This window comes from Natator depressus, chromosome 3 (genome assembly GCF_965152275.1).
Source record: "Natator depressus isolate rNatDep1 chromosome 3, rNatDep2.hap1, whole genome shotgun sequence".
NCBI classification, from domain to species: Eukaryota; Metazoa; Chordata; order Testudines; family Cheloniidae; genus Natator; species Natator depressus.
Window position 1 is genome coordinate 200,493,449 of NC_134236.1, and position 27,765 is coordinate 200,521,213.

The following is a 27,765-nucleotide window of genomic DNA, read 5'->3' on the forward strand; positions in this document are numbered from 1 at the left end:
ACTAAACTGAGCAATTTATATGATTAGTTTATGTATTTTCAGGATAATACTTCACTCGTGTTGTTGAAAAAATATGGCTTTCTGCTAAACCTCAGCTAAAATTGCTAAGACCTTAAGATATTTAACCAACAAGATCACAAAATAAAAAATCTTCAATTATTACACCATTATGACCCCAATGCAGCAGAGCTTCTGTGTAACTTTCAGTATGTGAGTCACCCACACTGACTTCAACTTTACTGAATTAGGGCCCAATTCTACACACAGCTGCAAAACACGGATTGCCCTCTGAGCCGGTTATGCACATTTGAGTCAGTTTCTAATACAGGGACTACTGACAAAATAGTAATTTGTGTACTGTAGTTGCAGGGAAACAGCTTCAGTAATGATCTAAAATGATATAAACTGCCTTTTTGCTGGGATGTTGTAATCTATTAGAAGTCTTTTGCTTAAGATATTATGCACTTGCAAGTTTGAAAAACCCTAATGATATATTCCTGCCTTTTTAAAATTCAGCATCAGACTTAGTGTAACCTTCATATTTTCCAATATAAAACTTCTCATCTTTGAAATTATTTTGGCAGCTCAATGTAATAAGGGGTAGTTGAATGTTTCACTGCCTGACACTGTGGAAGATCTATGACCACATCCTAATGGAACAGAAATGCCCATCACTGAAAGGTAAATGAGTTATTTATTTGGTTTTGTTATATTGTTGAAGTTTGAATGGAATAAACCAAAGCAAGAAAAATCTTAACGCCGCTGTCTGTAGATTTCTGTCCTGCATGTTGGCCTTGGACCATATAGCAGATTACAAATTTCTACGTAACACAGCTGACAAACAGCGCTAAAGAATTTTATTGACTCAAACTTTGGCTGTATTCTGTTTTCAGAATGTCAAATTCTAAGTCACTTAAATATGGGGAGGCTGCTTCAGAAGTACAAAATTCCTGTTAAATTGAATGAGGGTTCTGCCACTGGACAATCATAAATGGCCAAGTTGCCTTCTGGGAACAATTTGTGGGCTAATTCCCTGCCAGTCACAATCAGAGGTGTTATTATGGAAGTCAGGGGCCAGAAATCACTCTTGGCTTTTTCTCTCTGCTTGTCTCCCAGAGATTTTTTTTTATGTTCATGGTTTTCATATTTGAAAAGCTATGATGAATTGCAAGTAGTCAATTTTATGAAATAATAAAAAGGACTTAGACTGTAATGGTGCTGATTTGAATTAAATGAGTTGCAGAATGATGCTGTAATGTTTACTACATTTAAATAAATTATAATTAAATGAAAATGCTGTATAATTGGGATGAACAGAAATCTACCAAAAGGCGTCCCTGATTAAGCAGATTCAACTGTGGTATTATCAGCATCTAATCCTGCATAAACTTAGGCACGCGAGTAATTATATTTTGTGTAACTGTTTATAGTAGTAGTTGTTTATTAATATATAGTTCATTGCTACATGCACAAAATGAGAGTATTGGAAAGATTTAGTGAGTCACAGTATACTTCCCACATCAAATGGACAGAAATAACTACAATGTCCATGCCCCTTTATTTTCTAACAAACTAAAAAACAAAACAAAACACTTTCACACAAACAAAAAAATACAGGGGAATGGAGGATTGAAAAGTAGACAGGGCACAGCAAGGGACTGCATAAAGGGAAGGGGGCATAACATCTTGCCTAGATCTACTTACAATAAATCAATCGTCACCAAGTGGTCTAGAGAATTCATATTTTAAAATTTATTTGATTACTTTCAGCTGTTAGTCAGTAAATCTATCAGGTGTTAAATTCAAGGAATAGGTCTAATTCTTAGTATTCTTTCCAGGGTTCCAGTTTGGAGGCAGACACAAGTTAAGGATGGCCCACCTTGCCACAAATAATAAAACAGAACCAATTTTGATTTTCATGTCTAGGGTTGCACCTTTAGAATTCACACTGTGGGATCTAGAGCCAATTGTTTGCTCGTTTGGGGCCAGATCATGGGTTGTCCTATTTGTCTCTGCAGGGGAGTAAAGGGGCATAAGGTGGTCTCTTATCTCCCCCCCACCCCCTTGTGGACTACATGCATGAGTTACAGTGTAAAGGAGAGGGGGCAGCAGCAGTTTCCCTGGGGATACTCCTCCTCCTTCCCTGCAGAAAAGCAGGGAGGCACGGGAAGCATGCGGCACCTTGCAAAGCACATCAGCCAGTGCAGCTGTGCCTACTAGGAGAGGCAAGTCATCTGTGCCAGTAAAGAGCTGATGCAGATTACTTCCTGCCTGCAGCAAGGAGGGAATCAGGGATTGAATTGTGACTCTGTGAGTTGGTCCCTGGTCTACTCTTGCACCTACGTGCAGCCTCTTACTCAGGGCATGTGGGAACTCCACAATCAAGTCCTGTGTGTGTTATTTGCAAAAGACTTAGGGTGACCATATTTCCCAAAGGGAAAATGGGACACCGCACATGGCTGGCCCAAGGGCCTCTCCTCCCACGCTCTCCCCTCCCCCCCGTGGAGGCTGGACTGAACCGCTCGTCTGAGCCCTGCCTCCTCCTCCCTCTCCCCTACTCCTGCGCAAGGCTATCACTGGTCGTTAGTCCCCCTCCGCCACCGCCACTATCCCTGGTCGCTCCAGCCCTGCCTCTCCCCCTGCACCGGGCTGGCATCGCCCCTTGCCCCTCCACATGTTCCTGTGCACTGCACCATACTTTTGTGACAAAAGTTGGCAAGAGCAAAGGGGACAAATGCCCACTTTTGCCAAAAAAAAAAAAAAAAAAAAAGGGACGGCCAGGGCAGGGCTTAAGAAAGGGGCTGTCCCGCGCAAAACAGGATGTATGGTCTCCCGAAAAAGAATGGATTATCAGAACAGCTGAATCACATGAGATCACCATACAGATGAAAGTGGGTTTCTCAATACACAAGCAGTGTGTTCCCCTATTGTACAGGGAAGGAGATATATACAAGCAATCTACCATGTAAATTGGGACGGTCTTCTTGGGTTGCGAGTAGAGAAGAAATGCATGACAAAGGGGGCTTCTGTCCACTTTTGCAGGGTCCACCTTTATTTCAAGATCCCTGCCCTCATTCTATGAATGTCAGGGCCTTTGTTTTTCATCTGTATTCTAGTGCTATCTCCACATACTTGTTATGTTACCAATTATGAGTAAATGGATAAAGATCTTTTTTTAAGATTAAAGGAGAGGAAGCTCCAGTTAACATACCTTTTCTTAGTATCCCTTTTTGTGGTTTTCTCTAAGACTGCCCTGCGTCGCAGGTAGTCGTTCTGAATTTCGTTGTATTTTGCAGTGTGCTCTTTGATCAGATCAGTGGTTTTCTTGTGGTGTTTCTTTACAAGGTCCTTCATTTCTTTGTAGTGCTTCTTCTGAAGTTTAACAAATGACTTCTGTTGTTTTAGCTCCTCAATGGTCTGTGCTTCCACTTCTGCAACAATAATCATGGAAAATGCATCATTTTTCTCTGATTGAAATGATATATTAGTCGGACATTTAAATTCTGATCAGCAGACATGGAACCAAGGGCTTTTGTTTACTATTGATAAACAACTTTTATTGGCTTGAGATAAATCAAGGGCTTTCAATGACAGCAACCAACTTTATCTGGAAATAAACGAATAAGGCTGAAAATATTGTAGTAAGTGTAATCAATTAACGTCTAGGTAGTTAAGTGATAAGTTCAGAATCATCACATTTTGCAAGACAAATACACTATTTTATCTTTCCTTCAATCCCTTTCATATGCAGAGGACTCCCACCATCAGCCCAAGACAAACCAAACCACAGTCCTCTCCTGTGTTTCTCCAACACACCAGAAACATATCACTGTGGACAAATATCCCTCAGACAGCAGAGGACAAGACAAAGCCATTCTGGGGTTAGAGGAGCTGCTTCAGAATATCCCTAGTACAAGCTGCCATTGCCCAGGCACTGACAGACGGTCACTGTAAGAACATCAGACCAGTCTGGCTGGAGTAATGGGGCAGTCCCAGTTCTAAAAACATTACGCAGATAGACTTTATTCTTGTTTCCTTTACATTTCCATTGGCTCATTTTCCCTTAAAGAGGTCCTCCCACTTAGACAGAGATTGACCAGTTTCTCACATTTATCTGCTATGGATGATTTCTCAGCAGTTTATCAGGCAAATATGTGTTGTATTTTAAAACACAAGGAAAGACGGATCTATTTTTATTCCTTAATTGTCCATCCAGTAAGGAAACATCATCTAAAATAGACCTAATGAAGAGATGCTGAAGAAAACAGTCAAGTAAATCTACACATCTCTTCTGGATCCAAAAACTGGCTGAGGCTGGTTATACTTGACACTGTTCGTAGTCTAAATTACAATGGGTCATGCTAACATGTTCAGGTTGGAGAGTTCCATCCTATGTTGTGTTTGTCTTATGTTCAGTTTGTACGTGTGTGATGGTCGCCATCTTGGCTGACATACCAGGGATTCAACCAGGGACCGCCAGAGCTAAAAAAAAGCACGAGCAGCTGCAGCTTGAAGTAAAGCTATACAGCTGTGGGCTGTAACAATTCATATTCCTCTGAGGATTGGAAGACCCAGTAACACACACTCACCGACAGGTTACACGTGTTCTTTGGGAAATGGAGATTAATAAGAGGAAATGGGAGATGTTACCTCACAAAAATCCTTATGGAAAAGAAGCCAAAGCTCTGGATGGGCCTCCAATTATGAAATTTTTAAACAGTGCAAGCCACTGTATTTAACTGAAATCCAAAGATAATGTCAAATCCAGTTCTGTCCTAAGGTACAATGCAGTCCATGGATAAATACTGTTAACTATTCCTTTCCCGCTCCCTTCTCTAGGCAACAGTTTGGTCTGCATAAGGACACATTTTCATACCAGTACACAAAGCTTTAGCTGTGCAACACTTTGACAAGTTACTTCTATTTTCAGTTGAATGTCCAGGAGGATTGCAAAACTAAAGCTCCACGGACCACATTGAAAATATACCTCTTACTACAGCAGAATCAATGCATTCTTCAAAGAAGTTGAACTAAAGGACTTCTCAGTTTTGGAAGTGGAGAATGGACTTGATGTCCTCAAGAAGCTAAGCCAGCAATGACATTCAACTAGGTACGATGAAATACAAGTGGTGTATCTTATTGTTAGGAGTTATGCCATTGACTTCAGGACTGGGCCCTACATTGCGCTGATAACTACACTATCACTGGTGCATCTCCAACATCTCCAATAGTAGGAGCTCTAGCGAATGCAAGGCGCTGGCATTAAGTCATCTAAGTCTGCTCAGAGCAAGTCTAGATGACATGGTGGTCATAATACTGGTAACTTCTTTGCATTCAGACTCCGAATACTCCCACCATTACCGGCACGGGTGGCAGTGCAACAGAGGGAGATATTAAGAAAAAGCTCCCTATAGGGACCCGATCCTACTCTCTTTGTAGTCAATGGGGCGTTTGCCATTCAAAGATGCAGGATTATGTCCTGTGGGAACAAGTCGTGGTATGTACATTTGCCACAAAGTTCTTTCAGAATAATCAGACAATGAAAAGTCTAAACCAGGTAGCCTATTTTACGAAATGTACGTATCCCTGGACAAAACCGTAAAATGTATTCAGAGTATGCTACTGCATAACACTCGTATATTTATTACCTGTTAGGACACTCTGAATAAGATCTTCTGTTTTTGCAGGTGCTTTCACAGAACCTGGAAGTGACACATATTATTGATATCAATTCTTTTTAAACACAAGACACATGTGTTGCCCTTAGAAAATGTATATATATTCTATATCATTATTGCAGTTGACATAGCATATACAGTTGTGTAAACATTCTGAATAATGTGAGAAAACATATCTTTCAGATACCCTTTACACTGCCAAGATGTAGCAACATGGAGGTGTATCCCAGTTCATAGATTATGTATTAATTATATTGATTACTTCAGAATTCCAGTTATCACTTTGACAGTTGACAGGTTCTTGTCCCAAGATCAGGCTCAGTATTAACATTACTGTAGAGGTGGAAACCTCGATGTGCACAGTTGCAACACTCACACTATAGGAAAACTTCTGTATTTACAATAGTTTATTAATACATTTAGCAAAGTCACGAACACTCCAACTCAGTAAGGTAGATGGAGATAATACAAAATGTCCTTCTGCACATCCATATACTCACACCATCCCTTGCAGAACAACCTAAAATGTTAGCCATTATCTTCCTCATCATCATCACCTTCCTCCTCATCATCAGTGGCCATCATCCTGGCATCTCCCAAGGGCTACACCTCCCTCTCCTATTGCCCGCAGGCTGGGATACAACTTTTAGAATATGTTATGCTGACACCACTCTGCCTAATGCACATTCTTCCTTATTTGTATTTCCTCACCATACTAATGTTGAGGTGCCCTTCTCCTATAGGTTAGTATACTAATGATCTCCATTTATTATGATATATGTCAATTCGTTGCCAGGGCATTCTTGTGGTCAGCCATCTGCAGATGTTAGCTCATGTTCACGTAGTTATGGTAAATTCTGACAAAATTTCCCCTTAAACACTTTATTCACAGTTCTCCAGAACTTGGGGGTTACCACTGGGTCATTTATCTGTGCCAAAGTTCATAGGCCTCAAGCCTTAAACTAAGTGCTGAGGCTAATGTCTTACAGGGTACAGGCCTGTAGGTTTCTTGCGTGACTGCTGAATATCATAAAGGTGGAATATAATGAAAGCAAGGCCGTGAAGATAATAAAGGCAAACTAGCCCTATGGTCTACAGAGGCAACGCTTGTATCAACACCAAACAACACAACACAAAATAAAACACCCTAGCCTCCTCACTTTTCTTTAATTAATGTAGGAAAACTGTGTTTAAGTCTCTTACCCGGGACTGGTTGGCTATGGACAACCTGAGTTGCTGGCTTCATTGTCAGAGAAGTGGAGTGACTTAGTCCATTTTCTGCTGGAGTTGGTCTGGGCTCGCTTTTATCTTCTGATGGTGCATCCCCCTGATCAACCTAAAGATACAGAATATTTTACATTACTCTTCCAAATAGATATATACATAATAAATACACGCAGGGGGAGGGGGAAGGTGTTATTTATTTCCAGTCCAACCTTCATGCCTCTTTTGATTCTGAAATTTCGTACAGGTTTTAAATACACTGCTCTAAAAGAAAAATCTGGACTTAGTAGCTTCAGTTTTCCACTGTATCAGTGACAGTTCATTTTTGCAGTTTAACTTTCAGCACATATCTTTCTGAACAATTATTCTGAGTGTACTTTTGTCTTGTATAACCCCCGGAAAAAAAAACTGTTAACAGGATATAATTCAGCTGGTGGTTTTCAGCCACAAAACAGACAGGTAATTTACTCATTGATAATATGTATTAGTTAGCAATATCAGAGGTGAAACTACATGGAATCAGCATTGTGCTGCATCATAAAACCTTTCTAGAAGTAAGCAGAAGGTAGCAGGAAAATACCATTCAGATCCTTATTATGAACAAAATATGCGTATAGAACGGCTGCTAAATTTCATAGCTAATTTTACTAGATACACGACAGTGTAATTATTCACCACCTCTCAAGACACGCACACATACTTCTTATCCCCAGGATATAATAGTGTCATATTTACACTCAACAGAGAGCATATAAACAGTACCTCCATCCTGCTGAACTCTACATAAACGTGTCTCTGGTATCCAACTCATCTAAGCATTTTCCACAGCCGTTTTTCCCCTCCTTGCCAGTTCCCTTATGAACACCTTACAGTTACTCTTGTGGATGTCAGGTTTATAAAGACATACAAACACTCCATGCTCAGGGAGGAAGAGGAGGGGGACTCATAGCATTGGTAAGGTATTTGGATTTTGAGACAGCCAAAAAGAGTATGAAGAACTGGTTGCCATGGCACCAGCTGAATACAGTCCTGGCTTGTTCCTCAGGCTGCTTCTGTTTCACTCTTGGAGGAAAATCAGATTACAGGCAGAACAGGAGACAGCTCTCAGAATATCCGTCTGCCACTCTATCAAGAGGCAACACAGGTTCTGCTATAATTGTTTTACGCTAATTACATTGCCAGTTTACTGCAATCTGGCTCAACAGTCATATAACTTAACACTTTGTGTATTGTGAAGGGATCTCTGTCTCAACAACTTAATTCTAACACAGCTATACAATGGGATACAAGAATACCACCACCATTGTGTCTATCAGGAGATTCAATCTATTCCAACCACTTCATTTATCTCATGCATAAGCTAAACATGATTGAACAGCGATGTGCACGTCCACTTTCATTCTAGAATGATCCTGTTTTTGGCAGAAGTCTTGGCTGGTTTTCTTTTTTTCTCCTTTAAACACTGTTAAAGGAAGTGATGTTCAATAGTTTAATAAAAAGGGCTCTGCTAGTGAGAACTTGGACTGCATGAATGATTAATAAAAATAAAGCTAGACTTACAAGCTCGCATCCCAGCTTGCAAATTCATGTATGGAAAGTTAGGAGCCAATTTTGCGTGTGCAGGTGCACATTTTCTTTTTGGCCACCAGGTTTATATATGCTAATAAAATTCATGTAGCACTGCACCTTGTTTTCAAACAATTAGCATGGCTGTTTAGTTTTGGGCACCGGAGACATTTGTTTCCAGAAACTAAATCACAAACGTGAGACAAGTTCAGGAAGTGAACAAAGAACCATTTTTTTGTGCGTAACAAGCAATTTAATCTTGTTATAAAGCATGTTCTCTTCTCATAATTCATGACCACCCACAATTCTTAAGTGAATGTGATTTTCCCTTAATGGAGAATATCACAGGCTATCTTTCTTAATACATTATGTATTCCACCCTCATATTGTACAGTTTTAGTAGCGAGGTATAAAAGGAACATTAGTTTACACCCTTTGCTTTCTCATGTCTTTAGTAAGACTGTGCTTACTCAGCAAAGGTTAGTGGTCAGCAGGGAAGAGCAGTCTTATATAGACACATAGGATTGGATTCTGTTCTACTATACACCAAAAAGTGGCATTGTAGCTACCTTCCACACTAACCACACCTGATGTAAGGAGGAGGGGGGAATCATCTCAGAAGATCCCCTATGCCTGACCCAATTCTTTCTTGTAAAAGGGACTTTATGCCAACAGCACCCCTTGTGCTCTGAATTATGACAAGGCTGAGTGACTCCGAATCAGTGAGCCACAATCGCCTCCCTGTAGCCACCACTCTACACCCTGTCTAGATGTAGTGGAGATTTCGGGATTACAGTCTTTGTTCACTCACGTCTGTGCATGTCAGTAGCAGAGGCGACTTTAGGAAGGATCTGAATGAGGAGAGAGTAGCGGCCGGGGTGCCGACTCAGAATGGGTATTCCCGAGGAGATGGCAATGGACAAAGACACAGAGATAACCGTGAGAAGTGGGCAAACAGGACTTTGAAGTTGATATCATCAGCAGAATGCCAGTTGAGGGAGTGCGGGAGGGGGCTCTGGGCTGAACCTGGGCAGGAGGTTGGGGTGCAGGAGGGGGCTCAGGGCTGGGGCAGGGGGTTGGTGTGCCAAAGGGGGTTTGTGTGCGGGCTCCGGCTGGGTGGTGCTTACCTCGAGTGGCTCCCAGAAGCAAACGGCATGTCTGGCTCCTAGGCTCAGGGGTGGCCAGGCGGCTCTGCACGCTGCCCCGGCCAACGGGAGATGCGGAGTCGGCACTTGGGGGAGGGGGTGAGCAGTGCTCAGAGACCCCCTGGCCAGCCCTGCACCTAGGAGCCAGAGGGACGTGCCAGTCACTTCCGGGATCCGCGCGGAACCAGGGCAGGTAGAGAGCCTGCCTTAGCCCTGCTGCGCTGCCAACCAGCCTTTTAGCGGCCTATTAAAATCTCCCGGATTGGTTTCAGTAGCCACAGGGAGATTGATTCCAATTCCGGGAGACTCTTGGCCAATCCGGGAGGGTAGGCAACCCTAACTGTGGCATGGCTGCAGGGAGAACAGCACAGGAGCTAGTTACATGGCTCTACACCTGACGAGGACCCAGGAATCTCCTGCTGGGGACCTGTGAGTGACTTCTGCTCCCTTTGTGCCATATGAGCAAAGGGAATGGAATGGGGCAGATACTCTGTATTTCCATGTCCTCATTCAAGCAAACTTGTGAGACTGTACATAATAAAGAGACAAAGAGGCAAACTGTTGGCCAAGGAACTGTAATGATTATCATTCATTTAATCTTATTTGGGGAGTGTATTCTTGGTTACAAAAGCGAGTTCAGTTGAGCTTTTATACCTTTGAGAATGGAGGATCCAGGAAACAGGGCAGGAGGCAAATAAGGGACTGTTTCCCTGCCTTCCAGGAATCAGGACTTAACTGCTTGTACTGAATACTCTTTAACTCATGTGATAGACCTAGAGTATGACACAGGAATTGTTTAAAATCTAATGCTGGTATTTTCAAAGCCATTCGGGTGCCCAATTTCTAGTAACGTTAATCGGAATTGGGAAGCCAAATTCCACAGGTGCTTTTTAAACCTCAACTTAAATAAAACTATAATATGCATTTACCACTGAAAGTAAGTGCATAATTGTCAGAGGCGCCCAGGCATGCACAAAAATACACATATGTCTACATATGTTTGTACAATCACTGCATCTGCACAAGCAAATGTGAGTTTAGTCTTATAAACCCATGAGTTTAGTCTTATAAACCTTATATATGCCCACATCTTGAATACTACGTGCAGCTGTGGTCGCCCCATGTCAAAAATCATACATTGGAATTGAAAAAGGGCAACAAAAGTGATTAGGGGAACAGCTTCCGTATAAGGAGAGATTAATAAGACTTGGACTTTTCAGCTTGGAAAAGAGACGACTAAGAGAGGATATTATAGAGGTCTATAAAATTATGGCTGGTGTGGAGAAAGTAAATAAGGAAGTGCTATTTACTCCAGCTCATAACACCAGAACTAGGGGTCACCAAATGAAATTAATAGGCAGCAGGTTTAAAACAAACAAAAGGAAGTATTTCGTCACACAATGCACAGTCAACCTGTGGAACTGTTTTCCAGAGGATGTTGTGAAGGCCAAGACTATAACAGGGTTCAAAAAAGAACTAGATGAATTCATGGAGGATAGGTCCATCAATGGCTATTAGCCAGGCTGGGCAGGGATGGTGTCCTTAGCCTCTGTTTGCCAGAAGCTGGGAATGGGCGACAGGGGATGGATCACTTGATGATCACCTGTTCTGTTCATTCCCTCTGGGGCACCTAGTATTCGCCACTGTCGGAAGACAGGATACTGGCCTAGATGGAGCTTTGGTCTGACCCAGTATGGCCGTTCTTATATGTTCTTAGTGATAAGCGCTTATGCAAACAAAGGCACAAAGATGAACCACTGAAAATCTGGCTTTCACAAAATTCCAGTTAAACTAGAGCAATAGGCCTGAATTCTCATTCACATGAAAGACTCTACACCACTCTGGCAGTTTAATGCAGCCTTATAGTGGATGTAAAGTGGCCTTTGTGCAAATGAAAATTGAGCTCGTAATATGGAGACATCAGAATTTGTGCAGGATGTGAAGAGACTCTCTCCTCCTGTGAACAGAGTACAATTTTTAGAGACAAACTGCTGTGAAATAGAAAGCCCTCAAAATTCCTGCAAAATCTGTAATATTTTCAAAGAAAGCGAATGATATAGTCCTCTCTTCGGGACTAGGAAAACCACATGATCAGAGTGCTAAACAAACATGAGGGTCTGTGGTTGGGGGTGTTTTTTTTCTGCATGTTGTGTGACATCCAATACCTTTTCACTAAAGACCAGATTCTGATACCCTTACTTCATTTGACTTTGCATTACCCCACGGACTTCAAGAGGATCCCACATACAGTACAATGTACACAATGTAAGTGTATCAAAACCTGGCTCTCAGATAATGGATGGGGTTTTGAAAAGTCCTTAAGTGACTGATGAGCACAAGTCCCACTGACTTTCAATGAAGTTCTAAATCACGTAGATGCTTTTGAAAGTCCCACCAAATATGATGAATTTTCAGTGACTCTCCCTTACCTCTTTCTTTACCTCTTCTTCATCCTCCAGTGTGAGTGCTGCCAGCTGTTTAGCTCTTTGTTCCATCAAGTTGACATATCTAATTGGATTGGATAATGCTTCAATCACATCTGGAAATGAAGTAAACATTTCAGGCCAAAGTTCCTTAATCTATGGTTTTAGAGATCCTAAGGTGTTAAGAAGGTGCATAGTTTTTCTTGAAATCTATTATTCAATACCACTTGGACATCGGAAACTTCAGTGAATGTGACTATGCCGTCATACCAAAGGCATTAACTGTGAAACACCATTTATGGAAATATACATTCTGCACATGTTTAGGCCAATATGTAGGTAAGAATTTTAATCCCTATTTCACTACTGTGAGAGGTACTGGGGAAAGAAAAGGTAGGAGAAATACTGCTGCTTTGAATGAGTTTTCTTTTGTCTCTCCTATGTGCTGTGTTTTTAAGTTTATGTCCAAAACACTTGGAGCCTGGGATGAGCACTCTTTGGGGGGAGGTTTAGGATGAGATTTTCTAGCCTGTTCAGCATTGGCCCAACTCTGTTCCCACAGAAGACAATGGTAAAACTCCCAATGCTTAGTTAGGACAATGCTGAGCGCTTTTGAACCCTTACGTTCACACTCATATTTTTTTAATTGCACATTTGCAATTTGATCTCACAGCCACTGCATATTGTTTATCTTACAAAATCCCAAGACTCCTGGCTTCTTTAGGGCTACCCAAAGTCCGCTAGGAAATAAGTACTTAGGCCCCGATCCTGGACTGTGATCCATGCAGGCAGCCTGCAGATGGTTACACCAGTATTATACAGGGGTGTTTCAGGCTCTCTGTCACAAACAGACTGAGAAGGTTCCAAAGATTCGTGTATTTAATTTTACCTTTATAGTTCATAGTTTAATAGTTACCTGCATAAGTATCGGGTACGTAGTCTTTAACGTCTATGTACACAAAGACTGCTGGCAGCATTAAAGGTTGGTTCCGCTCATTCCTCAGACAGATGTAGTGATATCCTGGAATACAAGAGCAGTCGAGTCCAGAATTGTAAACTCTGTCCAATGTAACTGGATTATTATTCATTATTTATATAGTGCCCAAGTGACCTAGGCTCTTTAGAGACTGTGGGAAGGCAAATCCTGACTCAGAAAAGTTTACAAGCTACATAGACAACATACAGACAAGGGAGCAGGTGAAAGGTTCAAGACAGCACAATTAAAAAAAAAATCTTTCCCCCTTTATTTTTAAACCATTGACTAATTTCTTGTTCTTCGGCTCATGCCAATTTGCAATTTGATTAGAGTTGGGCGAATTTTTTTTTGGCGAATATCAGTCGAATGAAATAAATTTGGGAATTGTACATGAATTCGCCAAATAGTTTCAGCCAAAAGTAATTTGGGGATACCGAGATGCCATTCGCAAAATGGCTGGAGGAGATGGTGATGGTGCTTTCTTTAGAACGTTTAGCTAAATTCTTAGGGGACTCATTGGGGATGTGGGAGAGCCAAGTTTAATGTTCCCTCTGCCTGACATGGAGCAGGGATTTGAACGTGGGTCTCCCATATGGCACAAAAATGTCAGTGTTAGCTGCCGGTGCTGGCCTCTTTATAACCATCATCGGCTCCTCTTCCTCCTCTGGCTGTTTGGTGAATTGAGCCCTTCAAACATGCTTGAAACAAAATGTTTTGGGTCATATAAAACTTGGTTACTTTGACCTTAAATGAATGTTTTCAATGTGCCCAACTTTTTCCGCATTTTTTCATTTCAGTTCAACCTGAACTGAAATGATTTTTCGGAAGTGCCAGCAAACAAAAGAAATCAGTTATTTCCCTAGCTCTAATTTATATAATTCTTTGATCTTTTCTTATTGTTTTCCATTTAGTTTGGATTGATTTGGCTTTGTAACCCTACTTTATTTTCATTTAAAATATTTATAAGTACTTCCGGTCAAGATACTCAGAGAGCTGAAATGTTAATTAAAAGGAATCAGGATGCCGTAATATGCACACAACATGAATACCTAACAATAAAAAACCCAGAGAACACCAGAATAAATGACACAGCAACATATTTAAAAAGACCGGGAATGAATGGGAATAAATTCTTCACAGTGGCTAAAATTAAAATACACCTACAATATGAGCATTTGCAGGCAATTTTGAAAGTGTGGAAGGATGAGCCAAGCTGACTGTCCCATGAGAGCATGTTTCACGCCCTCAGTGTCTCCACCCACCACAGCTAAAGCTCACTGAGCAGTCGATCTCAGAAACAATGACTGAAAAGGAGAAACAACTGCCAAGCTCCTTCTTTTAAAATGGTTTCATAGCTACAATTAACCAGTAAATGCCATCAACTGCTTTGTATGTTTTAGTTCTGTAGGTTTTCTTGTTTCATTCTAGATTTAACTTTCGGGTGATTCAGGTGTTTCTCTTCTCATGGATGGTATAAACATATTCAAAATTATTTACTTTTTAAAAAAACAAAATGAAGTTATAGCTAAAGCTGAAATAATGCAGTACCAAATTAAGTGAATTTCTCCATTGGCTGCATACGCTGGGACAGAGCCTCAGTTGGCATAAATCAGCACAGCTGCATTGACGTCACAAGAATCTTGCTGAGGGTCTGCCATGTTGCTTCTCTTCACTACAGCAGAGCCATAATCTTACCTGGTCGAATTGCTGAGACAGGCAATATCCGATGTCCGATAAACTTTCCTCCTTCTTCATATACTGCTATCCTCAAACATGCCAGAGAAGGCAGAACCACCTACAGGGACATATTTGGTACAGTTATCAGTTGTCTGCTATAAATAAGAAAATATCCTTCTGCATACAAGGCAGATAGCAGAGTAGAAAGATAAGGCTCTAGTCAGCAAATAAAGAGTTCTATAGCCAGACTAGGAGTTTGCCATACAACAGGTCAGAATGCATATGACCCGTGTATGAAAATCATTCTGAAATGATCATGCTTCAGTCAAGTAACAGGTGGCAGGACAGTTTTTTTACAGGTGAATAACTAATTGACAGGAAATGGCTAGAACAGCCAAATCTGAAGCTGAGAACTTACCCCTACATTTTCAAAGCAGCACATAGCTCTTCAGCATCATGCCTCTAATTAGGCCTGAATGAGGCTTTGAAAATGTAGACATGTACATGTAGAAAATGTAGTGACAATGTATGAGGTGAAATCATGAGTGTCACTCAGAACCGATGTGTCCTAAGGACCCCTTAATTAATTAAGCAGGGCAGTGATAAGCACATTAGTGCTGATAAAACCATCAAATAACAAATCCGTCAATCGGTGTGTTTTAAGAGGGAAAAGTCTGAGCAGGTTGCTAGACCTTAGTTATTTAATTACATAAAGCATCCTGACAGGCTGAATGGATTGAGGCAGTTTAGCATGCTTGCATAATGCCAATAACCATACCCGTCATAAGTGCTTTCCCTTGCATGCCTACACCTAACAGAGCTCTCTATAGCTAGTGTTTCAGAACACCTATCCAGCCTTCCGCAGATCAGGCAAATGATGTTTACTGGACAGGTGAGGCCAGGAGCAAAGATGGGTATGCCTGGGATGCTAATCTTAGCCTCAGTGAAAGGATGGAAAAGTCCTTCAGAGTTGTACTAAGTTCCGAGGATTGCTACAATGGATGGACCTTGGTGGTGGAGGAAGAAATACATTAAAAGACTATAATAGCAGTAGGGCAGAAAGGAACCTGGACTAACCTCATAAACAAATACGTGATGTGATTTCTTTCGAAAGGGAGATTGCTCTGGCGATATATTAAATAGCGTGTCTTTCTCCAAGAGGACGGGTGATTTGGTAGGAAATCAGTCTGCCTGTGCGAGAAGGATTAATCTTTTCCTTTATGAGGTACGGATATGTGAAAGAACTGAGCTTGGAAGGCCTGTCCCTGTCGAAAGCACTTCTTGTTCATAGGGATCAATATTCAAGACAGTGGGAAGGCCCAGGTGAGCTAGGGCCTAGATTTACAAAGCGGAATGCAGTCAAACTGGAGCTTTCAGCTCCCAGTCTAACAAGCAGTAATGAGACATTTCCTATCACCCAGCTTATTTCTGGCAACAGACATATCCCCCAATCCTTATCCCTGGCACATGGGGATAGTACGGGGTGTGTGTCATAGAGCTGTTGAACACGACATCATCAAATATTAACCCTGTAGGGCTCTCCAGTGGGATGTAGTCTTTTGTCAGATTGGCCATGACCAACAGCTGGTTTTTCTGCAAGCCATCAGACAGAAGGGCTTGTTTGCTTGAGTAGAGTCCTAGAAAGGCAGTCTCTGATTTCATCCTCAAAAGCTCTGTGCCACTGGATCATTCGTGCTGACAAGAACAGGGACCCAGAAGTCAGGACTGTTCGTGTCCCAAAACAAGGCCTACTCGAGACCAAAACCGTGCTTGGCATTGAATGAACATTCTTACATTGCCTTAAATTTTAGTCAAGGCCCAAATCCCACAAGTAACAGACCCGACCTTAATTCCTACCCAACCAAATGGTACTGTAAAAAATGTGCACCGTATCTCATTACTGTGTCGTAGAGAAGTCATGTGTAGATACACATTGTAAGGCTGGTTACACTGGCCTCTTTTCCTCAGAGCACACTATGTGGAAATCAGTGTGTTATTTAATGGATGTTTATATGACACCTAAAAATATGTAGGCACTTAGTTTCACCTCCCACTAACAACAGATTATATGAGTTAATCTTCAGATCACTCAAAATAACAATCCAGGCCCATTATGAGCCTGGAGGCTCCCACACATTATAGTAAAACTGGTAACAGAAATAAAATATATTAATTAAGGGCCCATGAGAACAACAACAACAAAATGCTAGTGCTGTTTCCAAAATCCAGCCCTGGCAGAATGCCAAAGGGAAGGAGGTCTGAGGACAGGGCCTTCAGATGAGGGCGTCCTACTGCAGCTCCTAGAAAGCTGAGTTTCAGGCACTGACTGTGTAAGTGCCTCCATGAACTTTAATTGCTGTCATGGGACGTCAGGAAAAGGCAGGTTCTCTACTTGAACCAAGACTAATTAACTGCATTAGCCAGTAAACTAAAAATAGACAATACTACAGCTCTCTTTAGGAAATTGGCTGCAATCCCATTTACAAAGCACTGTGAGATACTAATGCTGCAAGGGCATGATTCTGAAAGATGCTTAGTACCCTCAGCTCCCATTGACTTTGTAGGATTGGGTCCTCTGGGTAAAATTTTCCAAAGCACCTCAGTAACTCAAGAGCCTATGTCCCATTGTAAGTGAATGGGATTTAGGCTCTTGAATCATCTGGTCCCAGATGATTAAAGGTATTTAGGTGTTGCTGTGCTCAGCATTGCAATCCCTAACTGATCTAGGAACCTAAATCTTCTAATCAAAAGGGATTAAGGCACTTAAGCGTCAAAATCCCATTGACAGTCAATAGGATAGGCTCCTAAGTGCCTAAATCACTTTGTAAATGAGGCTTTGGCTCCTAAATCAGTTAGGCATTGCAACGCTCAATGATGCAACCCCTAAATACCTTACAAAATCTGGGTTTCATGCACTTTGGAATTTTTTGCCTTGTATGTACAGAGGCCCAATCTTGTGTCAATGAAACTAACAAAGTTACATCAGTTGACTGATTTCAGTAGGAGCTGGCTTGATTTTATTGGAGCAGGGGTGGGCTCTACAGCATAGCTGTTTCAGAGTCTCTTAAATGATCTCTTCAGCAAATGCAATCATTCTGATTTTCTGTACAACACAAAATTAACCTAGTGGAAAGCAATAAAATAATCACTCTGCATTGTAGGGAAATAAACATCACACCAACCTTCTTAAATACTATGGGTTCTTCTTCCCATACAGGATTAACAGCATTGCCTTGAGAGGTCTTTGTCTTTAAAGCTTTTCGTCTTGTATCCACAGGCAGGCCAAACATGTCTACTTCTACATAAGTACCAACTTTTTTATCCGAAAGAAATTGACCTGAAATTATCTAGAAAACAAGATAGGAGTGTTTGAAAATGATTAATAAAGACAGCTTAGTGTGGATTCTGAAATTTCTGGCTGAAATTCAGGCTGAAGAATTCTTCCTAGTGATGGTATAGTTCTCTCCTAAATAAACCCCAAACTCAAAACAAGCATTCTCTAATACTGCAAATACAGGACTATAACATACTGTTATAGTAAATAAAAAGATACGGTAACACCAGAGCTTTGTGTAGTGGTGTTGCAACCAAGGCAATGATAAAAAAGCAGATGCACCTGTTTCGTTTTTGTCTCCTTCCAGACTTTTTTTTTTTTTTTTTAAATATGAGGTAAATGTAAAGGTTGATGATGAATTCCCTGAGTAACAAGGAGCGAGGGATATTCAGCCAATGTCAGGGTATCTTAAAGAACCTCAGATTTGCCCATAGTATGCCAGCTCCCATTCATTTGTGAGGCCTCAGCATCTACCATGCCATGACATCACAACTAGCACAATCTCTACTGGACAGTCAGAAGGAGCCAACTTCAGGCAATGGCCACATTACTCCTAGGGACTCAATTCCTGCAAAGGGCTAAGCATCTCCCTAGAGCTACTGAATAACCTCCATTTAGATGTGGTCCCAAAGCTGCCAGCCACCTCTTTCACACACGCTCTCACACCACTGCTTTGCCACAGCTGACTTGTGCCTGCAGCCTCAAGGTGGGTATCAGTTTCCTACCACTGAACAAAACAGGATATTTTGTGGGTGGCTTCTGACAGGGGAGATTGTTCAGCTGAATAGGCCTATTAATGAAATAAATTGTTTTTGTAACTCTGGGTATGAAACCATGACTTTTATAACTTCCTGGTCTCATTGCAAAAACCTGTTATTGTATTAATTTACACTAAGCAGCATGCTCTGTTGGTCATCTCAGTGCAAGTTAACATTTAGCATGGACTAGGGATGTTTTTAAGGTTACACTATTTGAAATACAGCACTTCATAAACAAAAACTTAAAAATCTTCAACCTCTTCTTAAATACATCAGTTTCCTGGGAAGTCTTATGTGATGAAAAGAAAAGGGATTGGAAAGGAAATTAAAAACAAAACACAAGCAAATTTACTTAATAGGCAATATTCCTTCAAAATTTGAGCTTCTGTTTTTTTATGAATTTAGATACCGTTGAGTTTAAAAATTAAATATGCCCCACTGCAAATTAAACGTATCTCATTGTCTCAATTTACAGTATGTCTGCACTGCAACTGGAGGTGTGACTTCAGCACATGTAGACATGAGTTAGCTTGAGTCTACCTAGAGTGAGTACCAATAGTGTAGCCATGGCAGCACAGACTTCAGCGGGGGCTAGCTGTCCAAGTAAGTGCCGAGGGTTCTGGGTGGGCTTGTGCGGGCCATGCTGAAGCCTGTGATGCCGCACCTTCACTGCGGTTGGTCCCTGTGATGGGGTGTACAAACCTCACACTGGAAAGGTACAGGTTAAAGAGATGCCCTGGGCCCAGGCAGCTCTGCTCCACCACACCTGCCACACCTGCACTGGCTGGAGGAAGAACTTACAAAGGGGAACACAGTAGCTTAGTGGCACTGGCAGGCAGGCTGTGGAGGTGAGCTGACCTATACTCTGAGCTTGTGAGAAGGAGCACCATGGAGCTCTTGCTGCCTGAGACCTGGCTATGGTGACCTGACGGAGCCTACAGAGAAGGGACCTGTGACTCTCTGAAAGCCACAGACTTTATCTTTGTGTTTTAGTTCTTTACTTTAGCTGTTGAGAAGAGAGGGGCCTGGTAGGAAGTGACCCAGGGAGGCAGCCGCATAGAATCTCAGGATTTAGCTGCCTACCACTGAGCCCTGGATCGGAGCCCAGTTGACAGTGTGGGCCTGGGCTTCCCTACCAACCTCTGCAGAGGGGCAACTACAGAGGCCTATTCCTGATGTGGGGAACCTACCTGGGGGGAGAAGCTCCTGAAGATAAAAGGGTCTGGGCTGTGAGATCTTGACCCAAGGGGTAGAGTCCTGAGCATCCTGCTTAATCCTGAAGTCTCCCCCATTGTTGGACTCTATACATACCCTGAAAGGGACAGACTTGAATACATGACCTGGCTGGAGGGCAGAGTCACCAGAAAGACAGACGAAGGCAGGGTGAAGCAGCAGTAAGAAAGGGGGATGCCTGGAAGACCACCTGCCACACCCCAGCCTGACCACTAGGCAGTGCTGGTGGTGAGCGTCCCTGCCACATTATCCAAGTTAGCTAGATTAAAGCTAGGTTGGTATGCCTACACGTGCTGTAATCACACCTCCTGACTGCAGTGCAGACACAGCTAAAGAAGATCTGCCAGGGCTCCAGATAAAACAGAAATATGTCCAGGTTCTAACATAAACAGAATTTTCAACAACTGTATACATACCTTCACAGACAACGTGTTGGCTACTATTCCATCCACAATACTTTCAGTAAATGGGTCAAAATGTTTGTCTGGTCTTCTCATAAACTCTGGCTTTAGCCTGTAACCACTTTTGCCATTGTATTCATACATCCCCATGTTTATTTGCATAGACAAATCTAAGCAATAAAAATATCACGAGGAATTAACTTCTCGATAAGTATCAAATATACAAAACCAAGTATAACTGCAGTAATATGACTAAGGGCAATGCAAATAAACAGCTAGTTCTTGAGCACTGCTGTCACTTAAACCTAGGTTTCAGGAAATATTTCACTGAAAGACTCAAGTTTCACTCACACAATCCTCAGTGGCCACCATCTTGGATTCTCTCTGTAAGAGGAGGGAATTCTCTAGAGATGTTCCAGAAGACAGAATGATAGAATTATAGAAGATTAGGGTTGGAAGAGACCTCAGGAGGTCATCTAGTCCAATCCCCTCCTCAAAGCAGGACCAACCACAACTAAATCATCCCAGCCAGGGCTTTGTCAAGCCAGGCCTTAAAAACCTCTAAGGATGGAGATTCCTCTAACTCCCTAAGTAACCCATTCCTGTGTTGTGGGATAACATTTTCGAAAGAGCCTAAGGCCTAGATTTTAAAGGTACTTAGGTGTTGCTCTGCTCAGCATTAAAGAGCCTAAGTGACTTGGATATGTCTCATTTTCAAAAGTGAGTTAGGCTTCTAAGTCCTGTTGACTTTAGGGTGACCAGATGTCTGCTTTTCGACCAGATCACCTGGTCGAAAAGGGATCCTTGCAGCTCCGGTCAGCACCGCTGACTGGGCCATTGACTATCTGGTTGGCTCCGCCACACAGCGGGGCTGGCACGCTCCCTGCTAGCCTCCACACAGCACAGCTCCTGGGAAGCAGCAGGCATGTCCCCGCTCTGGCTCCTATGCATAGGGGCAGCCAGCGGGCTCTGCACACTGCCCCCCCAAGTGTCGCCCCTGCAGCTCCTATTGGCCAGAACCGAGGCCAATGGGAGCTGTGGGGGCAGTGTCTGCAGATGGGACAGCACGCAGAGCCGCCTGGCTGCCCCTCCACATAGGAACCAGAGGGGGGACATGCCGCTGCTTCTGGGAGCTGCTTGAGGAAAGCACCAACTGGAGCCAGTACCCCTGACCCCCTCCCGGGCCCCAACGCCCTGCCCGAGCCCCAGCCCTGATCTCCCTCCCGTCCTCCAAACCTTTCAATCCCAGCCCGGAGCACCCTCTTGCACTCCAAACCCCTCATCCCGAGCCCCACCCCAGAGCCTGCACCCGCAGCCGGAGCCCTTACTCTCCCCCCCCACACACACTCCAACCCCCTGCCCCAGCCCTGATCCCCCTCCTGCCCTGTGAACCCCTTGGTCCCAACCTGGAGCACCCTCCTACATGCCATACCCTTCATCTCCAGCCCCACATCGGAGCCTGCATCCCCAGCCGGAGTCCTCATCCGCCCCACACCCCAACCGCCTGCCCCAGCCCGGAGCCCCCTCCAGTACCCTGAACACCTAATTTCTGGCCCCACCCTGGAGCTCACACCCCCAGATGGAGCCCTCACCCCATCCCATACCCCAGCCCCCTGAACCAGCCAGGTGAAAATGAGAGAGTGAGGGTGGAGAGAGTGAGCGATGGGGGGGCGGGAATTGAGTGAGTGTGGGGTGGGGCCTCGGAGAAGGGGTGGGGCAAGGGTGTTCGGTTTTGTGGGAGTGGAAAGTTGGCAACCCTAGCTGACTTTCAATGAGACATAGGCACCTATATATACAATTTCCCTTTTGTGCATGCACATGCAGGTGTTTGTGGGAGCAGCAAAAATGCATTTCACGGGATGCTCCCATTGGGCCCGCCTATGAAAATCTGGCCTCGTCATTTTGTACAGTGCCAAGAACATTTGAATCCAGGTGTTACTGCAATAAAATGATTAATAATAATTATTTCTGGAGACTGGGGGAAAGTTAGTTATATTTTCAGTTCATTACGCAATATAAAGGGGCTGCTATTAACAAGCAAATATTTGCAGAACTGCACATGAGAAACTGCAATATGTAGCGGTTGGTAAATGATGGCTCTAAGATGACCACTGTGTGCATGCTGCACTACGGTATAATATGCTAATGAATTTGAGAATAACTTGGGTTCATGAACAAACAGCTTCGTAGAACTGGTCAATAGCCCAACGTCTTTTGTTGAACAAAACAACTCTCTTGGCTCCCAATAACAGAACCTATTGAAAAAGTGGCAAGTACAGCCCACTAAACCAAGAAAAAGCTGAGCCTTACCTACAGTTTGGAAGTTAAGAGCAACCAACTGACAGCCAGCATTCCAGAAGACTTGCGGCATGTAGTTTGAGGAATCTACACGTGTTCCCTTTGGATAAATCCGGCTAAGCTGCCTTTTGTTATATCTAGATGGTGAGTGGTTAAGAGACAGTGCATTTGGCAAAATAATTATGTATACTTTCAGTCATTAAATGTAGATGCTCTTTACAGAACAATAGTAGGTTGCTTAGTGGAGTTCTCCAAACATACTACATTCACAGATTCACGTTCTTGGGAGGGCAGCTGGTCTATATAAATACTCAGGTGTCTAAGTTGAGGTTATAAAATGATACGTTACATACTTTCCTTTTGTTCCTGTAAGGGCTAACAGACTCTAAAGAAGCAGGGGAAAAGCAAGGGCAAGTGTGGATCTGAGAAGACAATATATTTGTAACTTCAGTTACACAGTAAATAATCTAATATGGTCCTAAATTGCCTCTACAGAAACTAGCCAGCAGTAACAATCCTTCTAGAGCTGGACTGAGTAACTGCTCTCCTCACACGAGTTTCAGATTTAGCCTCCACATAGAGAAAGCAATGGTGAGCAAACTGATGTAGCGAGCCTGAGCGTCAAATGGCCACTCCACAAATTTTAGATATGCGAATACATTGCAGTCTAGATGTAGAAGTTGCTCTCAGTTAATGTTCCGTAAGGCCATATTGTACCTGGATCCCTTTTTGTAAATTGTAGGCTTCAAAGGAGACAATGACATACACTGAGAGCCATTAAACCGAAATGCACTCCCCTTTAGTTATTTTTCTCCAAAAAACAAATCAGTGCAGCTAGCTCCTGGTAGTCAGGAAAGAATCAGCTGTGACCAGGAATCAAAATTGGATCTCCCATAAGACTATGCAAAGTACTGAGTTACCCAGATGATCTCTCTCTGACATATTTTCCTTTGTTTTAATTTATCTTCTATCATTTTATATAACAAATTACCATTGCTTTGTTTTCCCACATGCTCACTAATGATTTGACTCACTCTTCCTCCCCAGACCTTCAATCTGTATTTTAAGATGATCCCTTTTGCCCCTAATCCACATCACAAGAATTCACTCTAAAACTCAATGAGGTCTCATCAGGGGCCAGCTCTCTTTGCTAATGGAAGAGGTAATCGAGTTAACAAAGTTAGGCTAGGTTCCAAATTTCCCAAACTCATGTCTCCAAAGCCCAATGAAGAACCATAACGGCTCTTACTCAGATTTACAAAAGCATATGGTGTATCTTTCTGAATGCCAAGGATACTCCACGAACTCCACTGGAGACTTTGTGAGTTGCTCAAGCCCTTTGGTTTCCACAAAGGAAGACATTTCAAAACTCCTGTTGCGTTCTGTAATTCAAAGGGGGAAAACAGTGATAGATTAGATAAAACATTGTTGTTTGCCAGGTTGCTGTAGCCATGTTGGTCCCAGGATATTACAAGACAAGGAGGGTGAGGTAATATATTTTATTGGATCATCTTCTCGTGGTGAAAGAGACAAACTTTCAAGCTGACATATAGTAGAGCTGCAAATTAATGGGTTCATCACAGTGCCTATATTCCATCTGCTCTTCATAGACTTACCTATTTCACACCACCGTTCATATCATCAAATGATTTCCAACATTTCCCTTTTCCATTCTTTTAAAAAAATATTTAAAATTAAAATGCTTGACAAAGCCACACGTTTGGGGAAATTAAAACCACAAACAAAAGGAAAACAAAACAAAAGTTTCTGAGCCCAGGAGCCTCCAGCGTTTGAAAACATTCATTAGGGTTAGACACAGCACTAACCCCACTTTAAGAGCAGCAAATCCCATGTAGAGCTAGTGGGGTGATTGATCTCATGAAAGGGGGAGGGGGAGTGCTGAGGTAAAATGCAAGCACACACTGGAGTGCAAACATTGTCCAGTTCTCTCCTGCTTACTGCAGGCTTCTGCTAGCTTTTCCAGTATCTCTTCTGGCGGCATCCAAGCCAAGGATGGAAAATGTCGAAGATGCCAGAAGTACAGTGTCCACAGAAGTACAGTGTCCTGTCAACTGTCTTAATCCCCCATTTTCTTGCTGTTCAGGATTAATAAAAAATAAGCACAAGCTGAGCAGCTGTGGCAGTCATGCTATTCCCACAGCTATGATTTTCCACGACATGAAAAGAAGAGCGCCGACCTTGTTTACTGAGGTACAGTAAAGGTGTTTCATTCTAGGCAGAGTGCAGTATTAGTAAATCGTGCAACAATCTTATCAAGGACTGGGAAGATTATGCAAAAAGATAATGATGCCAAAACACAGGTAGCACAAAACTCTGGGACTAAATCAAAATACATTGTTGCTGAAGAAATGCTGCTAGAATTTGGGTAGTAAATTAGGGCCAAACCTTTGGATTAACACCTGGAACAATATACCAAAGGTCATGGTGAGTCTGGTAATTTTAAAATCAACATTGGAATTTTTTTTTTAAAGATCTGCTCTAGGAATTATTTTGGGGGAGCTATTTAGCCTGTCAGACTAGATGATCGCAACGGTCCCTTCTGGCCTTGGGATCTATGAAAGCTTTTAAAAGCCCTCAGAGATTGAGATCATCTTAGTTAACCAGGCATCTCATGAGGCAATTAGTTGGGATGGACACGTGAGCTGCTTAAAAGTTAACACATTTCTCTACTCGGCTTCTGCAATGATGCACTTTTAAACATCCCTAACCGTCAAAAAAATACATTTGTTAATATATTTGGTACACTCATGACAGACTATGGCCCAGATTACAAAGGTATTTATGTACCAAAAATTGCAGATAGCCATCAAGAGGGATTTTCAGAAGTGCCTAAGTGAGTTAGGTGCCAAACTCCCTTGAAAGTCAATGGGAGTTCTGTGCCTAACCTGCTTAAGCCCTTTTTGAAAATCCCACTTGATGCCTATCTGCAACTTTTGGCACCTAAATCTAGCTCTATGTATTTATAGCGAAAAAAAATTCAGGTTATAAGGTTCCGAGGTGTTTTCCTTGGATAAAAGCGTGAGAACAATTGTTTTCGAATGGGAACATGCAATTCTTTTTCATTCTCTCAACTCAAATAAGACTGAAAAAAACTGTGTTCACACTTTAAAAAAGAATCACCTTGATACACAAACCAGGGACAGTTTCACTTTGAAAAAATGAATGTTTTGTAAAGACAGGAGTGTATGAAAACAAGGTTTAAATAAGGAAACTGTTTCCACACCTTAGCCACCACAGCATAATAGCGAGCACTAGAATAAAGAGCTGTCAGGAATAAAAAGGACTAGACTTCTTTGGAGTTTGCTACCGCAGCAGCCCAGGGTACAATTGCTGACAGCTGGGTGTTAAAAGGGAGGGAAATGTCATGAAGAAGGGTATGATTTTGGCATGGCCATTGTTAGTAAATTTCACAGCAGAGGTGGGGGGAAAAATGGTAAGTCATGGAAAGGTCACCAAAGAATGCAGTACACAACAGTATAGTACGAGTGGTGAAAGCTGAAGCCCAGAGCATGGGGTTTGGAGAGCAAGTCCACCCTGGATTCATTCTATTCCACAAGGCTGTATCCAGATCCCCACTGCCGGTGTTGACCTGGCACATGGGGTTGCAGTGCCACTCCGGTTTGGCCCATCTGCTCCTCCTTCTTCTGAGGGGTGGATGGGACAAATCCAAGTGATGTAGCCTAGCACAACGACACTAGGTTTCGGGCCCAATCAGATGTGGTCTGACAGCCATTGCCAAGATTCCAAGGAGTTTAACCAAATTCACCATTTGCGTGACCACCATGACAAGTTTGTAGCCCAAGTTATGACCCATTGTGTAATGGGATATGACAAATCTTATGTTGCTACGTTCCTACAGCCACTGTAAGGAAATGGCTGATAAAGAAAGTTTGCTTATGAATCAAATAGGAACATGGGAACTGCCATCCAGGATCATCCCAGTACACTCTCTAACCCAGTAGCCTGTCTCCTACAGTAGGCGTGCCAGATGCTCCAGAGGAAGGAGTAAATAATCCTGTAATGGAATAACCTGTCCATATAAGAAACTTCTTCCCAACTCCAGGAAGTTCGAGGCCGGATCATGCTCTGAAGCAAGAGAGCTTATATCCCTTCTAAACTGTTTGCCCAATATAGTTGTGGATGGTCTCACTTTCCATATAAGTATCTAGTCCCTCTTCAAAAAAAAGTTCCCGGTGTCACTGGTACATTGTGGCAACGAGTTCCATACAGACCATGAGGTACCCAGCCACCAGGAAATGCTGGGCATAGTAGAAAGAACATTCTTCCTCAACATTTCAGCCATCAGCTCGTGCACAGGAGAAATGCATGAGCCTGACTAAAAAGCTTGTCCCGTAACCCAGTAAGGGTGAGATTCTACGCTATCCCTCTAAGGCAGTGGTGCTCAACCCATGGCCCAATCAGCACACAACTGAGGCCCAGGTGACATCCTCAGGGCCATACAGATAATATATATATTGTGTGAATGTGGCCCACAATGGTAGATAGGTTGAGAACCACTGCTCTACGGGTAAGTCGACACCACACAAAAAAAGACCTGGGGCAGCAAGAATGAGAGCCCGAGTCAGTTGATCAAGGCGGAAGGGCTAAAAAGAGCAGTGTAGATGTTTGGGTTCGGATGAAACCCAGCGAGGAGGGAGGCGTCTCGGAGCCTGGGCTCCAGCCCGAGTGGGAATGTCTCTACACTGCAATTTTTAGCCCTGTAGTGCGAGTCCCAGGAGCCCGTGTCCATTGATCTGAGCTCTGAGACTCACTGCCATGGGCTTTTTTCGGCAGTGTAAATATACTCTGAGAAGCAGAGCACAGAACTCGCTGCACAAAAGTAGGAGGCTTCTGGTGGCTTTAAGCCACCTTTGCATACAGTTGATTTTAGACAGTTGCAGGGACTGGAGAAGCCCCCGGTGTAACTTAGGTCAGCCTCAGAATCTCTCCAAGTTACAGTGACCTACAATTGCGGGCTAGAATCTTTACAGCGCTATGTGCTATGGCCCTGTCCCCATTCCCACCCCATGG

At 42.7% G+C, this 27,765-nt stretch overlaps 1 protein-coding gene across 3 annotated transcripts in view; it reads right to left on the minus strand.

Annotated features, from left to right (window-relative positions):
- Positions 1–27,765, minus strand: part of PLCB1 (phospholipase C beta 1) — a 647,792-nt gene that overhangs the window by 112,614 nt on the left and 507,413 nt on the right. For all 3 annotated transcript variants that reach the window (XM_074949681.1, XM_074949683.1, XM_074949682.1), the window contains exons 17-26: positions 24,011–24,095; positions 22,726–22,850; positions 20,431–20,585; positions 17,872–18,036; positions 14,708–14,807; positions 12,953–13,057; positions 12,043–12,152; positions 6,882–7,014; positions 5,649–5,702; positions 3,212–3,431 (exon numbers count right to left, since the gene is read on the minus strand). In XM_074949681.1, coding sequence (XP_074805782.1) covers positions 3,212–3,431; positions 5,649–5,702; positions 6,882–7,014; positions 12,043–12,152; positions 12,953–13,057; positions 14,708–14,807; positions 17,872–18,036; positions 20,431–20,585; positions 22,726–22,850; positions 24,011–24,095 — 1,252 coding nt within the window. The remainder of the gene's footprint in view (positions 1–3,211; positions 3,432–5,648; positions 5,703–6,881; positions 7,015–12,042; positions 12,153–12,952; positions 13,058–14,707; positions 14,808–17,871; positions 18,037–20,430; positions 20,586–22,725; positions 22,851–24,010; positions 24,096–27,765) is intronic.